The following is a 25,716-nucleotide window of genomic DNA, read 5'->3' on the forward strand; positions in this document are numbered from 1 at the left end:
AATGCAGGAAATCCTTGCAGCTAAGGGGGAATTAATTATCATGGGTGCAAGAATGCTACAGCACACAATGTAGTATGTGCCTTGCTGCTTTTAATGTGTGATGGGACCAAAACACGGCCAACAAACACGTTTCATCGCTGGGGTGACCCAGCTGCTGCACCTCATCAAATGGAGGTTCTTTGGCCAGCACCTCAGCCACTGTGCTGCTCTTTCCCCCTGTGTCAGACACAGAATGCAGTCCTGGAAGCCCTCGGCACAGAGATGCCTATGGCTGCCACTCATCCATCACTGCCTGCTCTTCTTCCTCGCTCTGCTCTGACGCCAGGCTCACATCCTCCACCCCGCTGCTTTGTGATGAGCTGTCTGTGCCCTCCAGCTCCGCAGGCTCCTCGCCCAGGCCGAAGATGAGCTCTGGCACCTCTGCACGGAGGGTGTTGAGCCCCAGCTGGACCTGCAGCAGCGCCTGCAGCGCCCGGGGGTTCCTCAGCAGCAAAGAGATCCCCGCGTTCTCCATTTCCAACGGCAGCTGCTCTGTGCTTTGGTTGCCATTTGGGGAGTTCCCATCCCTCGCTGTGTGATCACCGTTAAGCAGCATTTGCACCGGGCTGCTGGGGTTCGTTATCGCGCTTTCCAGGTCGCGCATGAGCTCCGAGTTCTCTGCCAGCTGCTGCACCATGCTCTGCACCGCTCTGTGGCTGGGCTCCTCCACACTCACTGCAGGCCCCAGGTTCACCTCAATAAGGCCATCACCGCTGCAGGCCAAGCGCTCGTCCCATTCCAAGTCACAGCTGCTGCCTCTGCTGGGCTGTGGATCCCAGGGGTTGGGCAGCGGCCGGCGGTTCTCGGTGCGGGCGGGCAGCCTGGCCCCTCCTGGGGCTGGGTTACTGTCCAGACCAGCAAACACGTCGTCCTGCATCTGTGTCTGCACCGCATCCAGGATGGGCTCCTCGATTTCTCTGTACAGCTGCTCCAGAATGCTGTACCCCCCGGGGATGCTTTCAAGGTTGTTCATGGCCAGGTCGTGGTTCCTTATCATCTCCTGCATCGCAGCCGGGCTGCTGCACGCCTCCAGGATGTCCTGGATGTCTGAGCTGGTGAGCACGTGGCTGATCTCAGGGTTTTGCTCAGCCAGATGCTGCATCTGGGGGTTGGATGCGATGATATCACTGAGCAGGTTGGGACTGGAGAGGACGCTCTGCTCGAAGGAGCTCTGTGCCACCTCTCTCAGCAAGCTGTCTATGGACACCACAGGGCTTTGGATGCTGCTCACCACCTCCGACACATCTGCTGAATCCAACCCTAGGATGTTGGTGCCCGTCACCCCCAGGAGGAAGCCCAGCAGGAGCATGTTGCTGTTGATGGCGTTCATGTCCAGCTCCATGTTGATCATCCTCAACAAGAGGTCTTCTGTGGTCTGGGCCACTATTTCCTGGCTGGAATTCAACAGCCCCGGCACGTTCTGAGGGATCAAGACCAGGCTCTGCAGATCAGATGCGCAATCCAGGGACAAACTGGGACCGCTGTGGCTGGGAGGCTGCACAAGAGCAGCTGCAGCTCCTTGGTCTGCCAGGTCGTCCTGCTTGGTTGGGGATCTGATGATGAGGTGGATGTTGGCTCCGTTGTGAACTCGGTGCTGGCTCAGGGTGTCGCGGTCTTTGAGGATCTTCCCAGCAAATATCAGCACCAGCAGATCAGGGGGAGTTTGGAAACGTGCGGCGATGTCTTCCTTGAACTGCTGGATGGTGCTGCTCTGAGCAACCTCAAAGTGCTCCTTCTGCTTCGGGGTCTTCACCACCACACTGATGATGTCTGCAGGATCCGTGGTGACGACGGGCCGACCTGCGCCTGCCGCCCCTTTGTGCTCTGACATGATGGTGGCTCTGCAACCAGGGCTGTGATTCAATCTGTTGAGTAGCAGAGCTGCTGGGAGGTGGGGAGCGCCGGGAGGGGGCCACGGCTGGCAGCCAAAACGAGGGCAGTTCCTCCTGCTATGGTGACAGCTGGGAGGGAGCAGTGGCACGGAGAGAGACCGCCTCTCTCCGCAGCACCAGAAGGCACATACCAGCCAGATGTGGCACAGCTGCTCCGCTCGCTCACCACCCCATCGTCCCTGCCCTCATAGAACTGCTGGCCCCGTGCTGTGACATCACACTGAGCAGGGTGGGTGCAGAGGGGCCATCCTCACCTCCGCCGCCCCCAGCAACCGAGCCCCAGGCTGTGCAGAGTTCCTGTGGAGGCTGTTCAGTTCAATTCTGCGTTCCCAACAAAAGCACCATTAGCAGAAAGCCTCTCCCACAGTAAGCTGCAAAAGCCAGTGCTCCTCCTCAAAGGTTGCTCATGTTGTGGAGGCAATTTACCCAAACCCTGCTGCTCTGTGACCAAGCCTTGAGGAGGTCCCTGGTTAGAGAGTTCTTCTGAGCTCTGAGTTTGCTAGAAGAAATTTCCCATCCTCTGTGTGGTTTCTTTCTGCTGCTCATCCTCGGTGGGAGCCCAGCAGTGCTGCTGGTGGCACTCGGGAGGGGGAGGAGATGCTGAATGGCCCTTGGTATCAATGCAGGAGAACAAAGATTTCACTGGGAAAACAACACTGCACCTAATAGCTTCCATCCTTCTCATAGGCACATGGCCTAGACTGGGGAAACTGATGGAAAACTTGCTCTCATTGAGCCTCTTACTGCACTCCATTATTCTCATTATTCAAAATAAGGCTCTTCTAATTGGAGTGTGTCTGGCTTCATTTTTTCACTCATACAAATTCTTCCTTCTCCAAGGCTTCACAACAGCCCTCAGCATCAGACATTTTCCCCCATTCCACACTGAAGCCATCAGAGCCCCATCCCTGACCTTGGTGTCTCCAGAGATGGGACACCACCACCCCTGGGCAACCCATGCCAGCATCTCACCACCCTTACTGTAAACAACTCCTTCCTGATATCCAGCCTAAGCCTCGCCATCTCTATACTGGGTTTGCTCACAGCCCCAGGGAGGAGTCAACCATCACGGCCAGCAGTTCTCAGAGCTATGTGTTGTCCAAGCCCAAAGGCTTCTTTGTTGTCACCTTCAACTCCTGGCGCACCCTGGGACCCTCGCATCCACCCATGGGGGGCCAACCATCACCCCCATCACAGTGCCCCCAGCACAGTGCTGCTTCCCACAGCCCCCAGCTGGGGGACGGCATCCACACACGGCTCTGCACTACTGGCTGCAGAACAGCAAGATACAGAGCACAGCTCTCCGTGGGGAGCTCACACCAAGACTGCAGTTAGCCAGGCTCCATCAGCACCTCCTTTATTCACAAGTAGGTGTAGTGGTTGTCTGTCTGTCTGTCTGTCTGTCTGTCTGTTACAGTGAGGTGTCTATCAGATTGCTGTCACAATAAAAAATGACGGTTCTGTTCAGTCCTCAGGAAACTCAGTCACCCAAAAATGGAAGGAAAATGCAGTGACATGATTCTATGGAAGCTAAGCACCAGGAATAGGCACTGATTGCTATTGATTACATTATTACCTTTTTACTGTTATTGATCAAGTCTCACATTCCCATTTCATTGTGCTATTTGGAGCTAATGTCAAACTGAGCAGTGTCCAATTTCTCCCATCATCCCCTTCCTCCATTTTAGCACTGGCACAGGGCAGTTTTGTTGTCTGGGTTTGCTGGGCCTGGCGATGCCTGCAGAGCCCTCAGGTCTGGTGGCCTCCAGCAGCTCCTGCAGCCCATCTGGACCTGATGGCTTCCAGCTGACCACAGCTCCCAAAGGCTAGAGAAGGGATAATCTGAAAATGGGCAAGATCGCAGCATCAGACTCGCAGAATGGCTTGGGATGGAAGGAAGCTCAAAAATCATCTGGTTCCAACCTCCCTGCCATGGGCAGAGCTGCCATCCATTGGATTGGGTTGCTCAGAGCCCCGTCCATCTGGCCTTGAAGATATGGAGGTCTTAGATATGGAGGTTGGTGGCCCTGCCTGCAGCAGAGGGGATGGAGCTTGATGGTCCCTTCCAACCCAAGCCATTCTGTGGTTCTAGGATTCTGTGGTTCTATGATTCTATGATTCTATGATTCTATGATCTGAGTCATGATAGAATAAAGCACGGGCAGCTCCTCCATGCAGATGGGAGTGAGATGAGGGTATGCCAAAGAATGCATTGGGTGAATCAGTGCACTGGTAAGAAGGCCAGCGTGTAAAACACAGCATAAAGGGGAGTTGAGCTCGCAATAAGCAAGGCTCAGGTCTCAGACACTCACACTTCTGAGCTGTATTTCATCCAGAAGTGCTAAATACTGGGCAGTTCAGTCCATCAGGTTCCTCTCCTCTATTCAGGTCCCTCCACTTGCACTTGGCAGCCTCATTTCTGCTGTTTGAGTCTCTGAAGTAAGGAGTCTTTGGCACCCAACTGTCCACGGCTGGTGGGAACCAGAGCAAAACGTACAGCTGAGCTCCTGGGACAGCCGTCCTATGGGTGCCTTTCTGGGACACGTTTTGGTCCTGATGTAACTGCAAAATCTTCAGGGCTGGAAGAATCCTTCGGAAATTCCCCACTTCCACAGAGAAGGCAGGCACACCGCACCTCCTGCCCAGGGATGCTGCTGGCAGAGCAGCCAGCAGAAGGGAGTCAGAGTTCAGAACCTGCCTCTGGAACCAGAAATCCCATCGGAACTGAGGGACCTCGACCCGACCACAGGGAGCCCAGAAGGACCGCGACGCTCGGGCGCCAGCGCTGCCGTCCCGCTCACGGCCAGCTGCGGCTGCTTGGTGCCCCCGGGGCTCCGCGGGGCGTCGTCAGCTCTGCTCCCCCAGGAGCGACGCGGATCTCACGGCCCAGGTCAACAGGTTGAGCCTCGCTGTTGGGGCGGGGGCTGCAGCCCCGCAAACCCCCGGGCCGTCCTCAGTGAACCGCCCGAGGCATCGCCGCCCCAACCGCGGCCATGTGTGTGCGATCGCTGCCTCCTGCTGGCGCTCGGGGGGCTGCCGGGGCCGCGGAGGAGCCGAGAGGCGCCGCTCCGTTCACAGCCGGACCCGTTTCGGCTTTCTGTGAGCCCCGATGGAGAGGAATTCGGTAGAGACCAGCAGACGTTCGTGCTGCAAAACTCACTGCTGATTTTGTCTCGTGTCCAATTTTAGAAGAGAGTAACGAGTTTATGGGACTGCTCCTCCTCCAGAAACCCCGGGCACACCAAGCATTGGGTGCTGAGGTCAGAGGAACCGCAGCCACTGCCACGGCCTCAACATGGCAACCTTCAAGGACCTTCAAGGACCTTTGAGGACCTCCGAGAACCTTCGAGGACCTTTGGGGACCTCAAACACGTCAGGGCAGGACAGAGTACCAGGATGTGCCATGTACAGCTTTCCACTTACGAGTGCGCTGGGGATTTTCATTAATTAACATTTACTAAGACGCGGTGATGAAGCAGTGAGACGCAGTGAGATCACTCAGCTTTGCTACTGTAATTTATTACCCACTGCAGCCTGCAGATGAAGAGCAATTAATAAAGCGCTGCTGTAGGCAGTGGTAGGAAGGAATATAAATGTGGCACTCGAACACATGGGGCTTTGTTCGCCCTGACTGCTGTGCTTTCTCCATCTCCCTCCAGTGAAGCACTCACTGAAGCTGAAGAGCTTTCCCCCTCCCAGCTCAGAGCCTGACTCAGCACCTGGAGCACGACGAGCTCATACAGGCTGTTTAGCTAACATTTTAACCACGCTCTGAATATAAATCTTCCCAGCCAAGTGGCTAATAGCCCATTATGCATGCCCCTGTGGGCACTAACTGCACAGCTGGTGATTCATTGACCCAGGGACATTTTCCCATGAGATCTGCACCCTGACCCAGCCAGCACCTCCATCAGGGCTGAGGGCTGTGCCTCGTGTTCAGCTGTTCTTGGAAAGCCAGAAGAGCAGCAGAATCCCTGCCGTGAACCCACGCAGTGCACACAGAACCCATCCCAGGGGGGCTGGCTGCTCAAGCTGGGTGACACTGTGGTGCCTGCAGGGATGCCTTCCCCCCAGAGGCTCCCACGCACTGGAGAGGTCCTCAGGTCAGCAGAACCTGAGCATGGTGCTGTTCTGGCCACTGGGATGCCAAGACCAACCTATGGTCCAGCACTCTCCTGTTGACAGAATCAGAATCACAGGATCGGTTTGGGTTGGAAGGGACCCTTAAGATCACCCAGTTCCAACCCCCTGCTCCAGACAGGGACACCTCCCTCCACATCAGGTTGCTCACAGCCCACCCAGCCTGGCCTTGAATGCCTCCAGGCAGGGGGCATCCACAGCGCTGGGCAAGCTGCTCCAGTGCCCTGTTATTGTTGTTCTCTATGCATTTTCCAGTACTCAGCTCGGAAGCACTTTGAAGCTGGGTCTATTGCTTTGTTTCTCACCTGTGCAGCTCCTGCTGAGTGTGCTCCCACTGCTCCCTAAGTCCAGGATGGGCAGTGATAAGAGGGGCCATTCCCAGCAACAGACTCCAACTCGCGTGCCCTGAGCGCAGCCACATGTGGCCAAACTGCTGCCATGCTTAGAGGTGAGCACACCCTGCAGATCAACAACAAGGAGAGGCAACAGAAGGGAAGCAGAGAAGACAGCAAGAATAACCACAGAGCTGGGACTCCATGGAGCTGAACTGCCTTGCAGTAGTGAATCTGTACGGCAGGTCAGCTGCCACTCGAGCTGCTCAGAAACCTTCTGGGAGAAACCTCTGCAGCAGAAGGGTTTGTCAACCAGCTCGTGCTTTGGGCAGGGCTGGGGGGACCCTGCAAAGCCTCCTGCAGGCACAAGCATCCAGATTCTCACCCCAACCTCCAGGCTGCTGTGACAGCCCTGAAAACCCCAAAGCATCTCATTGCAGCTGAATGTATTCAGTCGTGCTCTGGCTACACCAGATTGCTCTCCCGACCTTGTTGCTTTTGATATAGTGCAGCGTCCTATCAGAGATCACGTGGGCTGCTCTCCATAAATACCCTTTGCTAAGAGAGATACAAAAATGCTTTGGGAACAGCAGTTCGAGCAGCATTTCCACCAGCTCTGTTATCACTGCTAAGCAAACAGCCCTGAGTGAACAGACCTTCATTTCCGCTCCGCCTCTCACGGGCTTCCCAGCTTTGACAAAAGCACACACAAAAAAATAAAACCGCAAAGAAAAAAAGAAATGTGCTGAAAGTGCCACGAATTATTACTGTTTTTTTTTTTGTTTTCTTTTTAATTCTGAAACTGTGGATCTCTTTCTCTCTTCTCTTGAACTTGCAGCAGTGTCACTGGGAGACCTGGAACGGAGCGGGGTTGTGTTGCTGCATCCCTGCCCGTCTCATCCTGCCCGTCTTGTGCCCTTGGCTCCACCACACAGCACGGTTCCGTGGGTCTCACGGCTGACATGGAGCAGAGCATCCCGGCTCCTGGCACTGCTGTGGGAGTGGGAGTGCAGGGTCAGCCTCCAGGCACAGCCCCCAAATCACCGCCCTCACAGGGCTGTGGTTGCTGCCCAGATGAGGATGGTTTCGCTGGTCAGGATGCATGAAGCCCCAAGCTCAATACAGGCACAAAATTGTCTCCAAGTGGGGGTAGAAAATACGGATCAGAAAGCAGGAATGATGCAGGGGGGAGAGGCAAGCCTTTATCTCAACTCCACACCCAGTAAAACACAAAGGAAAGATGAAAGCAGGTCTCCAGGCTCTGGTGCACTTCCTACTCTTCTTCATCATCCCACGGGCGATGGAAATTTCGGCACTTAACCGCTGAGCCAGAATGGCCATAAGACCAGACAGCAGAGCAATCCCACTCACCTAAGGAATGCTATGCAGAGCTCCAGATGGAAGGACTGCTGTGCTTCCCTCCACGATGGAAGCAGACAGAGCCATGGCTGAGATGCTTCCAGGGGACTGAGAAGCTCCAGATACATCTGGTGCTCACTCTGCATCGTTGCACCGAGGCAGATTGTCACCAGCTTCAGGCAGAACACAGCTCTATTAGTACAACAGGTCTGTAGACCAAAGTGAGGAGTGAGAAAATGTTGGACAATGCTCTCCTGGTGGTGGAGGATAAGTGGAATGTACGGCACCAAATTAGTGGGTGATCAAAGAGCAGCATGTGAGCAAAGGACGTGCACTTTACACTGAGCTCTGCTGTGCTGTGAAACAATTCTGTAAGAAAAAATTGTCCCTATGGGATGCGAGGATTTGAGACCATTGTATGCCTCCAGTTCTTTGCTCAGAGAGTGGTGAGGTGCTGGAACAGCTGCCCAGAGAGGCTGTGATGCCCCGTCCATCCCTGGAGGTGTTCAAGGCCAGGTTGGATGGGGCCCTGGGCAGCCTGGGCTGATTTTAAATAGGGAGGTTGGTGGCCCTGCATTGGTGGGGGGTTGGAGCTTCGTGATCCTTGAAGTCCCTTCCAACCCAACCATTCTGTGATTCTGTGATTGTTTGTTGTGGGGTTTTGAGTGTGGCATTGGACGTTGTGGTTTAATGGACATTTCCTCATCTGACCCACGTGTCCCATCTCTGCTGCATGGAGCACTCAGGGGCAGCATCAGTAGCAATGAAGGGGCTGATGGCCCACATATCTGAAAACCCTTCAACTTCTCCAGAGCCTGGTGGACGAACCCATTACCCCAATGCAAGCACACCTCACACTGCCTTCCAGACCCCATCCCACGTCCCCTTTCCCTCAGCAGCGGCTCCCACAGCCAGGATGGGGGCACTGCCCCGCAGGGCAGAGCAGCCGGGCCACGCGCTCGCGGATCTGCCGCGTCCTCACCCCGTACACGATGGGGTTGAGCATCGGTGGGACCACGACGTAGAGGTTGGCCAACAGGATGTGGACGTGGCCTGGGATGCTGTGGCCAAAGCGGTGCGTGAGGAAGGAGAAGAAGGCGGGCGTGTAGAACATGAGGATGACGCAGAGGTGGGAGCCGCAGGTGCTCAGGGTTTTGAGGCGAGCCTCGGGGGACGGCAGCTGGAAGACGGTCCTGAGGATGAGCCCGTAGGAGACGGCGATGAGCACCACGTCCAGCCCGGAGGACAGCAGCGCCGTGGTCAGCCCGTACCACACATTGGCCCTGATGTCAGCGCAGGCCAGGCGGGCGATGCCCATGTGCTCGCAGTAGGTGTGGGGCATGACGTTGTGCCCGCAGTAGGGCAGCCGTTTGAGCAGGAAGATGGGAGGGAACATGATGCAGAGGCCCCGGAGGACGGCGCTCAGCGCGATCTTCCCGATCACCGAGGGCGTCAGCGTTGACGGGTAGCGCAGCGGGTCGCACACGGCCACGTAGCGGTCGAAGGCCATGGCCAGCAGGACGGACGACTCCACGATGAAGCTGAAGTGGGTGAAGAACATCTGAGTGATGCAGGCGTCGAAGGAAATTTCTCGGGCGCTGAACCAGAAGATCGCCAGCATTTTGGGCACCGTCGTGGTCGAAAGCATCAGGTCGGACACAGCCAGCATGGCGAGGAAGAGGTACATGGGCTCGTGGAGGCTGCGCTCCGTGGCGATGACGAAGAGCAGGACGGAGTTGCTGAACAGTGCAGTGATGTACATCAGGCAGAAAGGGACGGAGATCCAGATGTGGGACTCCTCCATGCCCGGGATGCCGGTCAGGACGAAGGTGATGGGGTCGAAGCTGCTTTCGTTGAGCTCATGCATGGTGCTGCTGCTCCCGGCGTCAGCCCAGTTCTGCTCAGTAAGGGAAAGAGTGAGGATAAATAATGCTGTGTGTTAACCCCCGCCATCGACACATCAATGTTGCTGTGTGCAGCTGGTCTCCAAACAGAGCCGTTCTGAGGCTGAGGGCCTCACTGGGTGCATTTTGCTGCACAGAGGAATCTACTCACCTTTGCCTATCAACCCCCATGAACTGTGTCTGAATGAGAAACATCTTCATCCCTCCACATGAGCTGTGCAACAGGTTGGCTCCTGTTCTCTCTCTTACATACTGTCACAAGAAGGCACTTGGCTTGCTTTGTGGCAGGCAATTGTCAGCCCCATTTGATGAAACAATACAATGCCTCCATCGGTTCAGATCAGTTTCTGAGAGCTCTTGTTAAGTCAGGAATAAAACCAGCTCTGATGCTACCAGGTGTCTTGGGGTTGTTGAGCACCCCTGGAACTTCTGCTGGACCAGTTTATCCCTGTTTCCACCCACAGAAACATGTTGATCCATTTGTAAATGATATAAAGTGTTTTTTCATAGAATCATAGAATCACGGAATGGCCTGGGTTGCAGAGGAGCACAGCGCTCATCCAGCTCCAAGCCCTGCTGTGTGCAGGTCGCCAACCAGCAGCCCAGGCTGCCCAGAGCCACATCCAGCCTGGCCTCGAATGCCTGCAGGGATGGGGCATCCACAGCCTCCTTGGGCAACCTGTGCCACTGCCTCACCACCCTCTGCCTCCAAAACTTCCTCCTCACATCCAACCCAAACCTCCCCTGGCTCACTTTAAAGCCATTCCCCTTGTCCTCGTCCCCCCTTTTTGTATCCCTGGCCCATCCCAGAGAGGCTACAAAGAGCCGAACATGGGCAGACCTGCAGGAATGCAGGACTTCCCCAGACCTTCCCAGGCACCGCAGCCATTCTGTGCTGACTGCCCTTATCCCACTCAGAGGCACAGAGGCAGATTTCTCTCACCTGTCAGCTCACTGCTTTCTGCTCCTTTCAAGCAGGAATCCTTGCCCAAACACCGATGCTGGCACAACACACCCCACAGGGTCGGCCCAGCTCTCAGCTGAGCCCCAATGGGAGCAGTGAGGGTCCTCCCTGAAGGCTGGGGGCCGTGGTTAAACCTTCCCCTCCCGAACCACAGCAGGAGCTGTGGTGTTTTGTGGGCTTTTAAACTGCTCTGCATTAAAGATTAACCAGAAGTGACCCTGCAGGTGAGTGAAGGCATTTCCTGCTCTCCACCATTTGCGCTGCACTCCCACTCAGTGCACAGAGCAGAGCCTGCATCACCCTGCTGATGGCCCTGCACTGTCCCACCAGGTGCCTGCTGGCTTCTCGTGCTCCAAAACCTCCCCAGCAGCCCCCAGCTCTGCCCCTGTCTCTGTGGGAAGGGTTCCTCCCTCTGACTCCAACCCACAGCAAACAGCACAGCGGCCGCGTTGATGTGCTCACACTGCACAGCAGCTGCAGAGTCTCTGCTCAGGTCGAGCTGCTGGTCTGGGCCAGCACTGACCAGAACACCAGAACGGCATAATTCATAACTCATTGCTATTGCAAAGGCATTTCTAACATGCGAGATGGTGGCCAAACAAAGGAACTGGAACGACAGCTTTGTTTGAAGGATGCAAAACAATACTGAAACATCTGCCTGCATCTGACATGTTGAAGATCCATCCATGTGGCAGAAAAATGAGCCTGAAGTCCTAAGGACTCTGTGAACTGACGATTTCTTTCCATCCAGAACCAAAGCAAAGTGATTGAGAGTAGTTGTGTTCTTTTTGGATGAAACCAGCAGTATGAATCCAGTATAACTTGGCTTGCAGTGCAGTGTCCATCATTCAGAGATTTCTTGCAGGGTTCCATTGCTGTACTGCCTCAGGCTCAGAACAACAGATGCAACCAATGCATGCAGACAGCAGATACACTTCAGGACTTCCATCAGCTGCACACCAACACAGAGTCACAGAGTGCTTCCCCCCCTGGCTGCCCAGTGCTGCCCTGCTCCACTGCCCCCTCTGCCCATCACCTGCCCTGCTCCTCCCTGCCTCATCCTGCCTCTCTTTTGCCCACCTCCAGCCCCTCTCCTGCCCAACCCTCACTGCAGGAGCTCTGCATCTCATTCATCTGGAGAACACCAGGCAGGTTTCTGGTACCATCAGTACCGGTCACGCTCAGTCCTGCCCACGTTCCTGTCAGCATTTGCTGTAACTTTCCAGTTTGGGTCTGCTGTCAGAGGGACCAGTGCCCACAGCACCAAGCTGGGAGGACCTGGAAACACCAGGACTGAGAGGATCAGCCCCACCATGCAGGGCTGGAGTCGCTGCTGCCCCACGGGTGCTGGGGCAGCCCCAGTCCATCCGTGTGCACCAAGCCCAGTAGGCAGTGGGACACGATCTATGGGAGGTCAGCAACGAGCAGAGCGCAGCTGGGGTCAGTGCTGGGTCCGGTCCATCCAGCATCACCATTAAAGGTCTGGGCAAAGGGACAGGGCACACCCTTGGTACAGTCACAGATAGCAGGAAACAGGGGAGCCTCTGTGGGGCCGGCACCACGTGCTGGAGGCTGGAGAGACGCCGTGTGCTCCGCTGTGGACTCTAGAGGTCTCTGTGAGGTAAGAAATGCTGTAGGGCCGCAGCGCAGGCAGTGGGATCCTTCCCGGGGAGATCCTGCAGCAGCGGCGCTGAGAGCAGTTGTGATGAATGAGGAGCGCGAGGGGCTCCACAGCCTGGCACGGAGAGGATGCCAGCCCCCAGGTTTGCAAGGCACATCGTGGCACAGCCCCATTCAGATCCTCATCATCTCCTCTGGGGAGCGTTGGCTGCAGTGAGCAGTTCCCAAACACCATCGCTGCCTTGGGGTGCGCTGCCACCCTGCTCACACACAGACCCTCACTCACACGGAGCACAGACCCTCTGCACCGGGTTTGGGCCTCTCCTGGGGGCTGCTGGCAACACATCGGAGCACCTCTGCAGCCCCAGGCCCAGGGACAGCCAACGGCACAGTGCCTGGTGAGGGACCCCTCTTTGCTGTGCCATTTTCCCCTCTTCATGCTCCCCCCCTTTAGCCCCGCTGCGGGGCTGTGGGGACACACAGGCTGTGCACACTGTGCTCCCTGCCCAACATCACCTGCTCACGTTCCCAGGCCGGGCTCAGCTGGTGCTGCCAGCTCTGCTAACACAGCCGCTGCGCCATTGTTTGAAGGCTTTTCAATTATCGCTGTTTATTTCACAGTCCTCGTCCTCCCAGCACAACGATGCTTCCCTCCCCACTCTGTGGTTGCAGAGATCACGGCACAGCCTGGACGAGACGCGGTTCTGCTCTGGCACAGCCCCAGCACAGCAGAGCTCCCTTGGGTCGGTGCTGATGCTTTTGGCATTTCTCTCCCACAGCCGCTTGGAGCCACCGTTTCCTCAGAGCTGAGCGCTTTGCTGTCGGAGCAACGAGGTCCCGTGGGAGCCGAACGCCTCCCCACACCGGGAGCAGTGGGTCAGAGTGAGACGCAGCACTGCAGCTCTGGATGTCCAGGAGGAGCTGTGCCGTTGGCCCCTGCCTCCTCCGTTCCCTGATGCCTTCAGTGCCCAGATGTCTGCAAAGCAGAGAAGCCAAACAGTGCTGGGAGCAGCCTGCCCTCCCCGCAGCTCCTGTCCCACACCCAGTGCATCTGCCCAGGGCTCAGTCTGAAGCCATGGCGCAGATCTCAGCGCTTGCACTCCAGCTGCTCTCCAAAAGGCACCTCTGCAGTTCAGCCCTCATTTCACCATTGGACTTGGTTCTTTCAGTTTCCAAAGCACAACAATAAGAATTGTCCCACGAAGAGATCAGAGCATGTAGGCTGGAGTTCCGCGACACCAAATTGGTTGCATTTTTCTTCTTCCAGAGGGAGGAGAATTGCTCACACCAGAAGTGCCCAGGAGGAGCCCATCTCCTGCTCACGGGCCATTGCTGGGCTGTGCCGTCCCGGGAAAGCTGAGACCCCCGACTCTGTGCATGCCCAAACATTTGCTTTATGACTGCATTTCCAACCACAGAACTCGCAGAGCGATGCCCAGTATATATTTAACCTTTAAGTGTTTTCTCTCTGGGAGAAGAGGAGGCAGAACACAGTGCTCACCGCTCGTAATAGCTCGGCAGCAAGCACCACACGGCCTCGAGGTCAAGAGAACAGAAATGCAGAGAAGCAGCAGCACGGATGCTCCAGAGATGCTATTTTTGCTCTCAGGACCATCTTTCCTCTGAGAGCTTTCCCTGTGTGACGTGGAGATCCCACAGCAATAGGCGGGGAGCAGGGCAGAGCAGCGCCAGCAGCAGCACGCTGTGCTCCAACCTCAGCGCTCTCAAGTAGCCGTGGCACATTTGTCAGCCCCACTCAGCACGAGCATCGTGCTGCACACAAAGCAGCTGTGCACCATTGGAAGCAGACAGCTGGCAGCACGGAGCTTTTACCTGTGTGGCAATGGAGACACAGAGCACAGCAGCACCAGCCCTCACCTGCATGGTGCTGTGGCCATGGCCACACTCACTTGAGTCCCACTGCTCCCGTGGCCGTGGCACTGCTGCACGGGACAGGAGTGTCACCTCATGTCTCCTAGGGATGGTGCTCGATTCTCCAGCATTGGGCATGGTGGGGATGGGCTGACATTTGGGCTCGATGATCTTGGAGGCCTTTTCCAACCAACCTCTCCCTTCCAAGTCGTTCCGTGCTCCGATGAATCCAGGCTGGCTGGGCACTGCTTTATCCTCAGTTACTGTACACAGATCCTCTGTGCTATTTTCAATGAGCTCACAGGCAGTTGGCTGCTCTCTTATTTCTGTCCTTTTCCCATTTCTGGAAGGAATGGCACCAGTGCCACATCAGTGCTGCTGGGTTCCGCGCCGCAGGCTGGCACAGCACAGCCATGCTGTGGAGCAGCGGGCAGCAGCACGCTCCTATTGCACACTGAGGACACACTGAGGGTCCCTTCGGGTGCTCAGGGTGACATTTGGTGTCACGTGGAGGAATGAGTGCATTAGGTGCAATTCTCAGCTCACCTGGATTTGCTGCCCTTCCCTCTGGCATTGTAATCAAAAGGGGGCCGGGGGGGAGGAGGGAGACACTTTTCAGCAGGGTCTGTGTGATAGGACAAGGGAAATGGTTTCAAACCAAAAGAGGGGAGAATTGGATATAAGGAAGAACACTGAGGGTGGTGAGGCACTGGCACAGGTTGCCTGGAGAGGGGGTGGGTGACCCATTCCTGGGGACACCCATGGTCAGGAGATGGAGCACTGAGCATGGAAACACAGAATGGTTTGAGTAGGAAGGGATCCTTAAAGGCCCAATTTCCCTGCTGTGAACTGGAACAGCCACAGCTGCAGCAGCTGCTCAGCAGACTTGGCCATAGGAGCAGAGCAGAACGCAGGTACAAACTGCCAACAATTATCTGCAGACGGCGACTGCTGCCCGTGTGGAGGAAAGGCAAACACAGCAGGACCCCGGCTGTGGAAAGGAGCGCAGGGCAGCCAGCAGCGCACCGCTGGAAGGTGAGCATTGCCCCATTGGGTGTGGGGATGGATGCCCTCAGAATGAGCCCTCTGTCCCACACGTGGTACGGCTGCAGTGCACTTCAAGGGCAGCAGCTGCTCCAAAAGCAGAGCCTTTATCTGCACGTCTCCTGCACCAACCCTAAAGCTCCATCACTGTGGCCATCGACCCAGGACAGGCAGATCTTGTTGGGCTGCCCCTGCCACCTGCACCTCCCCAGTGCCTCCCCAGGGACCTGCGTGGAGGTGGGGCTGTGATGCACGTCAGCCCCACAACGGGTCTCACAGGTAACATCTCCCCATGGTCCCCAGAGGCTCTCTTAGCAAACAGCCCTCCTTTGACATGGTAGAACCACTCTATCTACCAATGCACCCACAGTTTACGTGGGTCTGACCCAGCAGAGGCTCCGGCCCGTTCCCTCAGAGGACAGGATCAGGATCTCTGCCATGTTTGGTGAGATGAGGTGGGTCGATGGTTGGACCTGATGATCCCGGAGGTCTTTTCCAACGCTGACGATTCTGATGCTGTCTTTCCAAGAGAAGAACAAAGAGAACAGATCAGTGAAACAAAGAACAGAACCACCTCAAAGCTATCAGAAATAGAGGCGGTTTCACGTGCTTGTGTTGTAATTAGTCCTGGTGCTGCAAGCACCACTTGTTTTCATTTCCATTGCTGCTTGTTTGCTCTTCCTTAAGCAGGTTAACCACCGCATGTCATTGTTCTGGGGAATGTTTTCATTTTGCTTTTTCTGCCCTTATCTGAGTTCTCCCTCCCTACACTTACTGCTCTTTTCTGACTTCATTATCTCCTAATTAACAATCAGTCTGAGCAGCGCTGTGTGGCACAGAGCAGGAACCATCCAGGGGGCTGCAGAGGGATGCTATGGGGCTTTGGTAAGCCTCGTGCTCGCCTGCGACTCATCCACTCACAGCATCGTGGAGCCATGGAGGCTGGAAAAGCCCCCCCTGACCCCCAAGCCCAATCCAGCCGCCCCGCTGCACCTCTGACTGCGTCCCTCAGTGCCACTTCTCCACCTGGCCCTGCTCTGCCTCCAGTGGGTCCCCAGCAGATGATGGTGATGTCCTGGGAGACGACGATGATGTTGGATGAGATGCTCTTCCAACTTCATATCTCTATGATTCTCTGTCCCAGCAGACGGGACGCACCCAGGAGATGATGGAATTGTTCCAGGACGTGATGGATGCTGTCCTCAGTCTGACTCAGGAGATGAATAGCAGCCCCTAGGATGGGATCCAAAGTGCTCTGGTGCTGCAGCTTCCAGCCCCTTTGGCCTTCAGCCTGCCTGGCAGCCCCATGTGCCCCCACTCCCCACGAAGGACAGTGACAGGGACAGGGTAGGGGACAGGGATGGGGATGAGAACAGGGCCAGAGATGGGGATGGGGACAGCAAGGAGATACCACTGTGGCCCCACTGCCCGGGTGCCTGCAGTTCCTGTTCCCATCGCAGGGGACATTTGGTGGCTTTCCACAATTAAATGTTCTGCAAAGCTGAAGGTACCATGATTGTGAAATTTCTTATAGCCGGCAGAGATCTAATCATGCAATAATCAGACTCACACCCCAAAGAACAGCGATGCCATTATCTCCTAATTACTTCAGCAAATTTTAATTAGACCGGAATGTATTATCCATAATCCCCCTGCAGAGGAAGCGATGTCCCCACCAGGGAGAAACCTGGGCGGTGCAGGCGCAGCTTGCGCTGCTGATGGAGCAGTGGGATGGGAACCCTCCAAAGCAGCGAACTACGTGACAGCCCCATCTGTCTGTCTGTGTCTGTCAGTCTGTGCATGTATGTCTGTTCCTGTCTGTCTGTCGGTCAATGAGCAGAGCACAGCTGTGGCCACAGCTGCGGGTCTGGGAGTGCAAGAGCTGAGGGTCCTCAAGGGGAGGATGGAAATGTTCAGAAAGGAGATGGAGCCACGCGTGATGGAACCAAACAGCAGCGCCTGTGCATCAGCAGTGCTGCAACGGCATCGGGAAACAGAGGGAGGGCTGCAGTGCCCCTGATTGATGGCAATGGGATGAGAGCATCCCGGGAGCTCAGAGAAAAAAAGCACGAGGACATTGAGACCAAGAGCTGTGGGCAGGAGGAAGGAGCATTCAGTGACACTGAGTTCCCTCAGGGCCGGAAGAGCTCCAGACCCAATCGAGTTAACAAATTAAATTCCTCAACAGATAATGGAATACAAAAACTGGTATCCAACGTATGGAAGGAGAGTTAACTCAGCTCCGTGCCATCCCAGCTCTGTGCCACCCCTGCCTTGGAGCTGCCTGCCCAGGCTGGGAGCACACAGGAGGGGCAGAGCTCTGTGGGGCTGAGAAGCAGATGGGGTTCAGGCTCAGCACGTTATGGGGCAGCAGAGCAGAGGGTCAGCACTGCCAGATGATCCGAGTTTGGACACAGAGCTGCAGAACCTCACAGTGTGCTGAGCGACTCATACACGGCCTCCATCACTCAATCCTTCAGTTTCTGCCTTGATAATTGTTTTGGGATGGGATGGGATGGGATGGGGATGGGGATGGGGATGGGGATGGGATGGGATGGGGATGGGGATGGGGATGGGGATGCCATGGAGAAGGAGAAGGAGAAGGAGGAGAAGGAGAAGGAGAAGGAGAAGGAGAAGGAGAAGGAGAAGGAGAAGGAGAAGGAGAAGGAGAAGGAGAAGGAGAAGGAGAAGGAGAAGGAGAAGGAGAAGGAGAAGGAGAAGGAGAAGGGAGAAAGGAGAAGGAGAAGGAGAAGGAGAAGGAGAAGGAGAAGGAGAAGGAGAAGGAGAAGGAGAAGGAGAAGGAGAAGGAGAAGGAGAAGGAGAAGGAGAAGGAGAAGGAGAAGGAGAAGGAGAAGGAGAAGGAGAAGGAGAAGGAGAAGGGAGAAGGGAGAAGGGAGAAGGAGAAGGAAACAGGGATGAACAGGGACACCCTCAGCTCCATCAGGGCTCACAGCCCCATGCCCTGACCTTGAGTGTCTCCAGGATCGGAGCATCCACCATCTCTCTGGGCATCCTGTGCCACTGCCTCGCCACCTTCATTGTAAACAACTTATTCCTTACGCTGAATCTAAATCTGCTCTCCTCTTGTTTGAAACCATTTCCCCTTGATAGAACAGAATAGAACGGAACAGTTGAAAAGGCTCTACAAAGATTATTGAGTCCAACCCCTTGCCCACTTCAGGGCTAACCAGAAGTTAGAGTACAAGGATTACCCAATGTCTTCTGCACCCCAGCAGGCCTGGGGCCTGGAGCACTTCTCCAATAAGTCAGCCCCCAGGACCGAAGCTCCACGGGGAGGCGGTGGCACCGCAGCACTGTGTGTCACATTGGTGGGAGCACGATGGCAGCTGGCACAAAAGCGGCAGCTGAGGAGCAGCACCACGGCAGCGCTGTGCCCACTCTGCTGCTTTGCTCCTGGCTGGTGCTCGGCTCTCCTGCCACTGTGAGGGGACGCAGGCGGTGCTGGTGAAGGCATCACATCTCTGGGTTGTGCTGATAGCAGCCTTCATCCCCCAGACACGCTTGGCACGGGCTGAGGACAACAGCACTGCTCTGGAGAGCACTGAGCTGCACTGAGATGGATGCAGAAAACGAGACCTTGACCAAACGCATCCTGACGCAGAGGCACGAATGGAATTGCTGCTTGCATGGAGCAGGAGCAGCTGGTGCTGGGGAGTCGTGCAGGAGCGCTGCAGGCACCGTCCCGCTGCTCACAGGTGGATGGAGCTGCTCCAGGGCTGCTCCAGGGCTGTCCCACGGGGCGCTGTGTTTATTGGATCTCGCCCGCCGCAGAGGAAATGTCTTTCATTACTGGGCAGGTTATTGATTTGATCTATGCTTTCTGCTGTACACCGTGCTTCACGTTTCTTGTTGGGCACAAGCTCTGTTTTGAAAGCCCTGTAAAATATCAGTAGGTGAGCTAACGCAGCGTGCTGGGCTGCCCTGCAGCTGGTGGGGCGCCACGCTCATTGAGCTTTGCCCCGTGCTGAGCACACATCTATCCAACCGCCCCTCTCATCACCCTGAGCAGTTCTGCCCGTGGCTGGGGCCACTGCTGGCCGAGAAAATAGGATGTGCCATGTCCCATCCAGCAATGGGAACTGCCCCCAGTGGTGCTGCATGGATGGGCACAGGCACAGCGTGGCCTCGAGTTGCATCAGGGGAGGTTCAGGTTGGGTGCTGGGAGGGATTTCTTTTCAAGGCAGTGGTGATGCTCTGGCACAGCAGCTGGGGGGGGGCAGCAAAGGGGCTCGGGGATTGAAAGACTGAGGTCGGAGTGAAGGCTGGAGGGTGAATTTCCCACAGCACAACGGCTGAATTGAAGAGAGCGGGGAATGGCAGGGAAGGAATGAGGGGCTGAAATAAGTGCAGGGTGGAAGACTCTCGTTTCCTAATGAGAGAATTAATTCCAAAATTTGTCTGACCTTGAGAAAGTTGGATACAGAGAGAAAGTGGATCACCAGAAGCTGCAGCAATTAACAAAATTGCCTCTTGTCTGGGGAGGGGAGGGGAGGGGAGGGGAGGGGAGGGGAGGGGAGGGGAGGGGAGGGGAGGGGAGGGGAGGGGAGGGGAGGAGAGGAGAGGAGAGGAGAGGAGAGGAGAGGAGAGGAGAGGAGAGGAGAGGAGAGGAGAGGAGAGGAGAGGAGAGGAGAGGAGAGGAGAGGAGAGGAGAGGAGAGGAGAGGAGAGGAGAGGAGAGGAGAGGAGAGGAGAGGAGAGGAGAGGAGAGGAGAGGAGAGGAGAGGAGAGGAGAGGAGAGGAGAGGAGAGGAGAGGAGAGGAGAGGAGAGGAGAGGAGAGGAGAGGAGAGGAGATCATTACTGTCGGAAAAGCCCTCCAAGATCCCCAAGCCCAACCCCAGCCCACCCCCCCATGCCCACTGCCCACTGCCCTCAGTGCCACATCTCCACAGTTCCTGAACACCCCTGGGGATGGTGACCCCACCACCTCCATGGGCACCCTGTTCCAATGCATCACCACTTGTTTAGAAAACAAATTTTCCCTGATTTCCACCCTGAACATCTCCTGGCACAGCTTGAAGCCACCACCTCTCCTCCTGTCTACCTTGGCCTCCAGTGCTGCAGTTTCTGTAAGCTTTCATCACAAGGGGGGAATTGTGGAGTATCAGTGTGGCTCCAAAGTGCCACAGCCCCATGGAGAGCAGTGGGGACGCGTCCAGGGGCAGCGGGCAGACCCTCTCTCTCCATTTTCTGTACAGCGGGGCCACAGCCCTCCTGCCACCACAACCTCCTTCCATTGGCAGCCCAGAGCCACAGCAGCGTGTAGTGACACAGCAGGGCCCCAGGTAAATCCCCCAGTGCTCACTGCAAGAGAAGAGCTCAGAGCAGGGCCTGGGCACGGCTTGGCCTCCTGTAGGTCACTGTTCTCTGCAGGAATTGCAGCTGGGTTGCTAAAACGGGCTCGTAGGGATTAACCACAAAAGCAGCACATCAGTCCCACAAATCTGCTTAAGCAAAGCGCAGGAGCGAGGGCAAAGCACTAATTGTGCTGGGGAGGGAAGGCTCTGCTTAATCTCTCAAGGACGGAGCAGCCGGGACGTTGCTGTGTCACACAGCTGTGCCAGCAGTGCTCTGGGCACAGCTGGATCCAAGCCCTGCCTCCCGCTTCTCTGCGGGCAGAAGCCACCACCTCTCCTCCTGTCTACCTTGGCCTCCAGCGCTGCAGTTTCTGTCAGCTTTCATCACAAGGGCAGAATTGTGGAGCACCAGTGTGGCTCCAAAGTGCCACAGCCCCATGGAGAGTAGTGGGGACGCGTCCAGGGGCAGCGGGCATCCATGGGGTGCAGCCATGTTGTGCACAGCAGCGCAAGCGGTGTCTGCAGGGACAAAACAACACATCAGGAACTGCCACGGCTGGTGGTGAGCAGCACAACCACGGGGAAGCCAGCACACCGCCTCGTCCCACGCGCCCCCATGTCCCCCCGTGGTCATGGAGCCACAGCTCCATCAGTGGCTCACGCTGAGAGAGGGAGAAGTGCCGTAACTGGGGGCTGTCCGTGCAGAACACAACCCTGCACACAACTGCAGGTAGAAGCCAAGCTGTGTATTGGAAAGAATCTGAATACCTGAGCCTTGTGACGACAGAAAAAAAGATAATTTCCTTTGCATTTGTATTCAGGGCTCATCCGTGGCATTCTCTGTGCTGCCTGACTTCAGACTGGCCGCCCTCCTGGCAGACACACATTAAGAGGGAACAATAAATTGCGACGCGGTTCTCCTGTACCTGGGCACAGGGCAAATTGAAATAACTTTGGAACAAAGCTTTATTTATGAATTTGGAATTGGATTATCGAGTCGTTGGCACAAACAGCGGCAGCGCTGCTTTTTTAAGACCTTCAAGAAATTTCCAGGGAGATGAAATCCCTCCCTCTGACGATCTCCAGACCGTCCCTAATTTCCTAAGCTCCCTGATAACGTTTCTCCGCGCTCATGCTGACGCTAACATTCCTCATACATCAGATCACAATCTTGGAGCTGCAGCACGGCTCCGTCCTCTGGTGGAGGGCACTGCAGCTTTGCCTGCAGCCCATCGTGCAATCACAGAACCCTCAGTGTTGGGAGGGACCTCTGAAGGCCATCCAGCCCAACTCCCCTGCAATTCACAGGGACACCGCAGCTCCACCAGGTCCTGGTCCAGCCTCGCCTTGAAAGTCTCCAGGGATGGGAGATTCCCATCGATGGGAATCTGGTCAGGTTTTGTCCCGGGGGCACGAGAGCTCACCCAGCAGGGCGATGGAGTTTGAGAGCCACAGTGAGAGCTGAGTGCATAACGCTAGGGGTGGGAGCAGAGCCTGCATGGGGACCCCAGCGTCTGGACTGCAGGGAAGGCCCTGCTCAGCAGCTTCATCTCCATTGCTGCAGGCTGGTGTTGACAGCAGCTCAGGGAGGTGGCGGAGTCCCCGTCCATGGAGGTGTTCAATGGCAGTGAGGACGTGGCACCAAGGGACGCGGTCAGCAGGTGTGGTGGGGCGAGTTGGGGCTGGACTCGGGGGTCTTTTCCAACCTGAACAGTTCTCTGATTCTATGTTGGCTTTCCTTCAAAGCCAGGGACACTGCAAGCCGGGAAGTGGCTTGTAAGCCATGTGAAGTGGTCACCACACCCATTGATCACCATGTTCAGTAACTGATCACCATGCCCAGACATTGATCACCATGCCCAGTAATTGATCACCATGCCCAGTAACTGATCACCATGCCCAGTAATTGATCACCATGCCCAGTAACTGATCACCATGCCCAGTAACTGATCACCCAGATGTGATGCCCAGAGGTCGCCATGTGAAGCGGCCCCTGTGCTGCCTTCCCCGGGGCACAGCTCAGCATCACATCCCAGCACGTTGGGCTGCAGGGAGCTTCCAGCCCGTGTCCTTGAACAAGCACAGAGCCTGCAGCCACAGCTGGGCTGAGCTGTGTGTAAATAATCCACCAAGCCGTCCTGCTGATTGTCTGTCGCCGTTGCCCTACTTAACTGCACCGTTGTGCTGAGGATGCACTGTGCCTCCTCCTGCAGGACCGAGCGCAGTGTGGACGAAGTGCCGCTGCAAATCAACCCCTAGATCTGCTGGGTTTCCAAATCTCACACATCAGTGTCTCGAGAAAGGAGTCCGAGTCCATCTGAGGCCCGTGTACCACATTGAAGCAAACAGAAAACTGCCTGGAATGGGGCAATAGATGGTTTGCAGAACGGCAGATCTCTGCTCGGATGCTGTATGAAAGCTGCAGACCCTCAGAGATGTGACTGAGCTGAGTGGTTCTGAGCCTTCGGCTTTATTTTAGGTTTGGAATAATTGGACAGGGCTTAAGCTAAGGTCCTACACGTACCATTGATTTCAATCAGTGCTCCAACACAGGAGGAAGGTGTGGGTTCTGCAGAAGGTCCACAGGCAGCAGCACAGGAGGTTTTGGGAGTTCTCACTGCTCTCCTTTCTCAGGTGACATCTGACAGGGTGTGAGAGAACAGTTCAGGTCGTTCCAGGGGAGGTTCAGGGTGGATATCAGAACTTCTAAACAGAGAGGGGAGGCCAGGCACTGGAACGGGCTGCCCAGGGCTGCGATGGGCTCACCGACCCCAGAGATGTGTAAGAAATGGGCAGATGTGGCACTGAGGAACAGGTCAGCGATAGGACTTGGTGGGTCAGGCGGGACTTGGTGATCTTGAAGGTTTTTCTGAGCTCCATGAGTTTGTTTCAGTGATCCCAGGGGCCTTCCCATGCCAGCTGCTGTAAGCAGCCTCTGCACCCAGCTGATGAAACAGCCCCGACTCTAAGAGGCATCACTGAGTGCTTTGACACACCAGGGCCATTTCCCTGCTCTGGGCCTAAGGGCCAGCACAGGAGTGTGGGACAGGGCCGACAGGCAGCTCTGTGCACGTCCTTGGGATAGAGGACATCGTGCCACAGGGCTGACACCAAACATAAGGGGCAGCTGCCCTGACGCTGCATCCCTCTGCTGTGGGGGAACAGCAGCCCAAGGGACTGCATTAAAGATCACGTTATGACACACGAGGTCGGTGCCAGCAGCAGCTCAGCCCCCTGGGCCCCTTCTCAGGGCTCAGATGCAGCAATGGGTGGGAGGGGGATTCAGAGTACAGCACTGGGGCAACACAGCACAGGCATTTGCAGCTCACCCCCAGTCCTCGCTGGTGCACCCTGAGCTTCCACATCTGCAAACGTTCTGCTCAGGTGTTTTCTGGCTGGCAACGAATCGCTGAACCACAGAACCACAGAACATCCTGAGTTGGAAGGGAACCACAAAGACCATCGAGTCCAACCCCAGGCTCCACACAGAACCACCCCAAATCCAAACCCTACATCTGAGAACATCCTTGCTCTGGTATAACGTTCTCTGAGCCTTCCTGATGATGCTGCAGAACACAGAGCAGTCTTGGTGCCCCAGGGAGGGCAGGCAGGGCAGGGTCTGGGCAGTGCTCACCCCTCTGGCCCACACAATACCCCCAGCACTGGGGTCCAGAACATGCAAACACTGCTTCCCAAACACTGCTCACCTGTCAGGGTTGTTAACAACAGTTGAAAGGACTTTGGACTAGACAGTCTTGTCAGTCCTTTCCAACCTAGCGATCCTATTCTATGAAAGACCTAACGAGATGTTAATAGGAGGGATGTCAGGGAGATAACAGGCAAAATATTTAATGGACCACTGCTTTGAAGCACTTAAAGCCTTAACTTTGTGCTCGGCCAAGCACAATTTGCTGTCAGTATAATCTATACTGATTGTCCCCGAATGCCTCCCCCTGCCAGCTTTGTTTGGGGACAGGGAGCACAGGAGGACACACGGCACACTCCTTCCAGGGACGGAACTGAGGCTGTGTTCCACAATCCTCTGCCTCCTCCTCCCTCCCCAGCAAAGGACTGGAGCTTTGCCCGCTATTGGGAACACGTCCAGACACCACAGATTTCCATGGAGGAATCACAGAATGGTTTGGGTTGGAAGGGACCTCAAGGATGATAACAATCCAATGCCCCCACTGCAGGCAGGGCCACCAACCTCCCCATTTCACAGCAGCCCAGGCTGCCCAGGGCCCCATCCAACCTGGCCTCCAACACCTCCAGGGATGGACGGGGCATCACAGCCTCTCTGGGCAGCTGTTCCAGCACCTCACCACTCTCTCTCTAAACAACTTCCCCCTGACATCCAACCTCTATCTGCCCTCCCTCAACTCCAAACCATTTCCCCTTGTCCTGCTGTCATCTCCCCTTTCCAAGAGCTGACTCCCCTCCTGGGCAGGCAGGAGCCCCCGAAATCTCACCCAAAACCTGACAAGAGACCACGAGAATCAATTCTGTTGTGATGTGGGGAAAGGGGCACCATGGTGCTCTGACCTTAAGGCCCAGCCCTCACAGCGACGTGGCTGAGGACATCACCTGTGCCCCCATCAGGGCTCAGCGTGGGGTCTGAGTCCACGTGGGATGTCCCCAAGGGCCAGCAGCACCAAAGCACGGCCCTGCATTGCGCAGCGTAGGGCCGAAAGGGCAACGGGGCAGGAAATCCCAGCGGTTGCCCCTCTGCAGTCCTGCTCACCCACGGGGCTGGAGGAGCATCACACACGTGGCACAGGGAAGCAGCTGGCCGTGGGGTCCGGGACACCACCAGCCCGGGACACGCGTGGAACAGGACGGGCAGGGAGCAGAGCGCTGAGCGAAACGCAGGTCGGGAAGGCAATGAGCTCGCACATTAGCAGGGCTGAGCGCCCGGGGGGAGCAGCGCACGGACGAGGGGAGCGAGCGAGGAACGGCAGCAGAAATCGCGGAGGAAAGGAGGGGCTGAGCCGGGGTCAACAGTGACACGGCGGGGGGGGCGGCCAACGAGGGCAGGCGGGTGGGCGCCGGGACCCCGAGCTGGGGGCACCCAGACTGCGGGCGGGGCTGCGGGGTCCCCTCCAACCCCGCCATCCCATGTCAGCCCGTACCCGGAGCCGCCCCACCCGTCCGACCAAAGCTGCAGCTCCCCGCCCGCCCCACCCCGCGCGGCCGCCTCACGCATGCGCACAACCCCAGCCGCAGGCCACGTCCCCA

At 56.3% G+C, this 25,716-nt stretch overlaps 2 protein-coding genes and 1 long non-coding RNA gene across 4 annotated transcripts; all 3 read right to left on the reverse strand.

Annotated features, from left to right (window-relative positions):
* Positions 1-265: 265 nt before the first annotated feature.
* LOC125703263 (ubiquilin-1-like) lies at positions 266-1,870 on the reverse strand. Its single transcript, XM_048967538.1, has one exon. The coding sequence runs from the start codon at positions 1,868-1,870 to the stop codon at positions 266-268; it is 1,605 nt and encodes a 534-aa protein (XP_048823495.1).
* A 5,309-nt stretch (positions 1,871-7,179) lies between these two features.
* On the reverse strand, positions 7,180-9,665 carry LOC125695799 (olfactory receptor 52B2-like). Its single transcript, XM_048950741.1, has 2 exons — positions 8,745-9,665; positions 7,180-7,396 (listed from the first exon to the last, which is right to left on the reverse strand). The coding sequence occupies exons 1-2, from the start codon at positions 9,627-9,629 to the stop codon at positions 7,355-7,357; spliced, it is 927 nt and encodes a 308-aa protein (XP_048806698.1). The 5' UTR covers positions 9,630-9,665; the 3' UTR covers positions 7,180-7,354.
* Positions 9,666-21,492: 11,827 nt separating this feature from the next.
* Positions 21,493-25,646, reverse strand: LOC125695966 (uncharacterized). 2 transcript variants are annotated; one of them, XR_007378127.1, is made up of 3 exons: positions 25,223-25,646; positions 23,811-23,915; positions 21,493-23,122 (listed from the first exon to the last, which is right to left on the reverse strand). It is a non-coding gene; the product is annotated as an uncharacterized LOC125695966 (long non-coding RNA). The 2 variants fall into 2 exon arrangements; XR_007378128.1 differs by having other exon boundaries at positions 21,493-22,838; positions 23,006-23,122; positions 23,811-25,646.
* Between the last annotated feature and the right edge of the window lie 70 nt (positions 25,647-25,716).

The sequence above is a fragment of the Lagopus muta genome, chromosome 1 (genome assembly GCF_023343835.1).
Source record: "Lagopus muta isolate bLagMut1 chromosome 1, bLagMut1 primary, whole genome shotgun sequence".
NCBI classification, from domain to species: Eukaryota; Metazoa; Chordata; class Aves; order Galliformes; family Phasianidae; genus Lagopus; species Lagopus muta.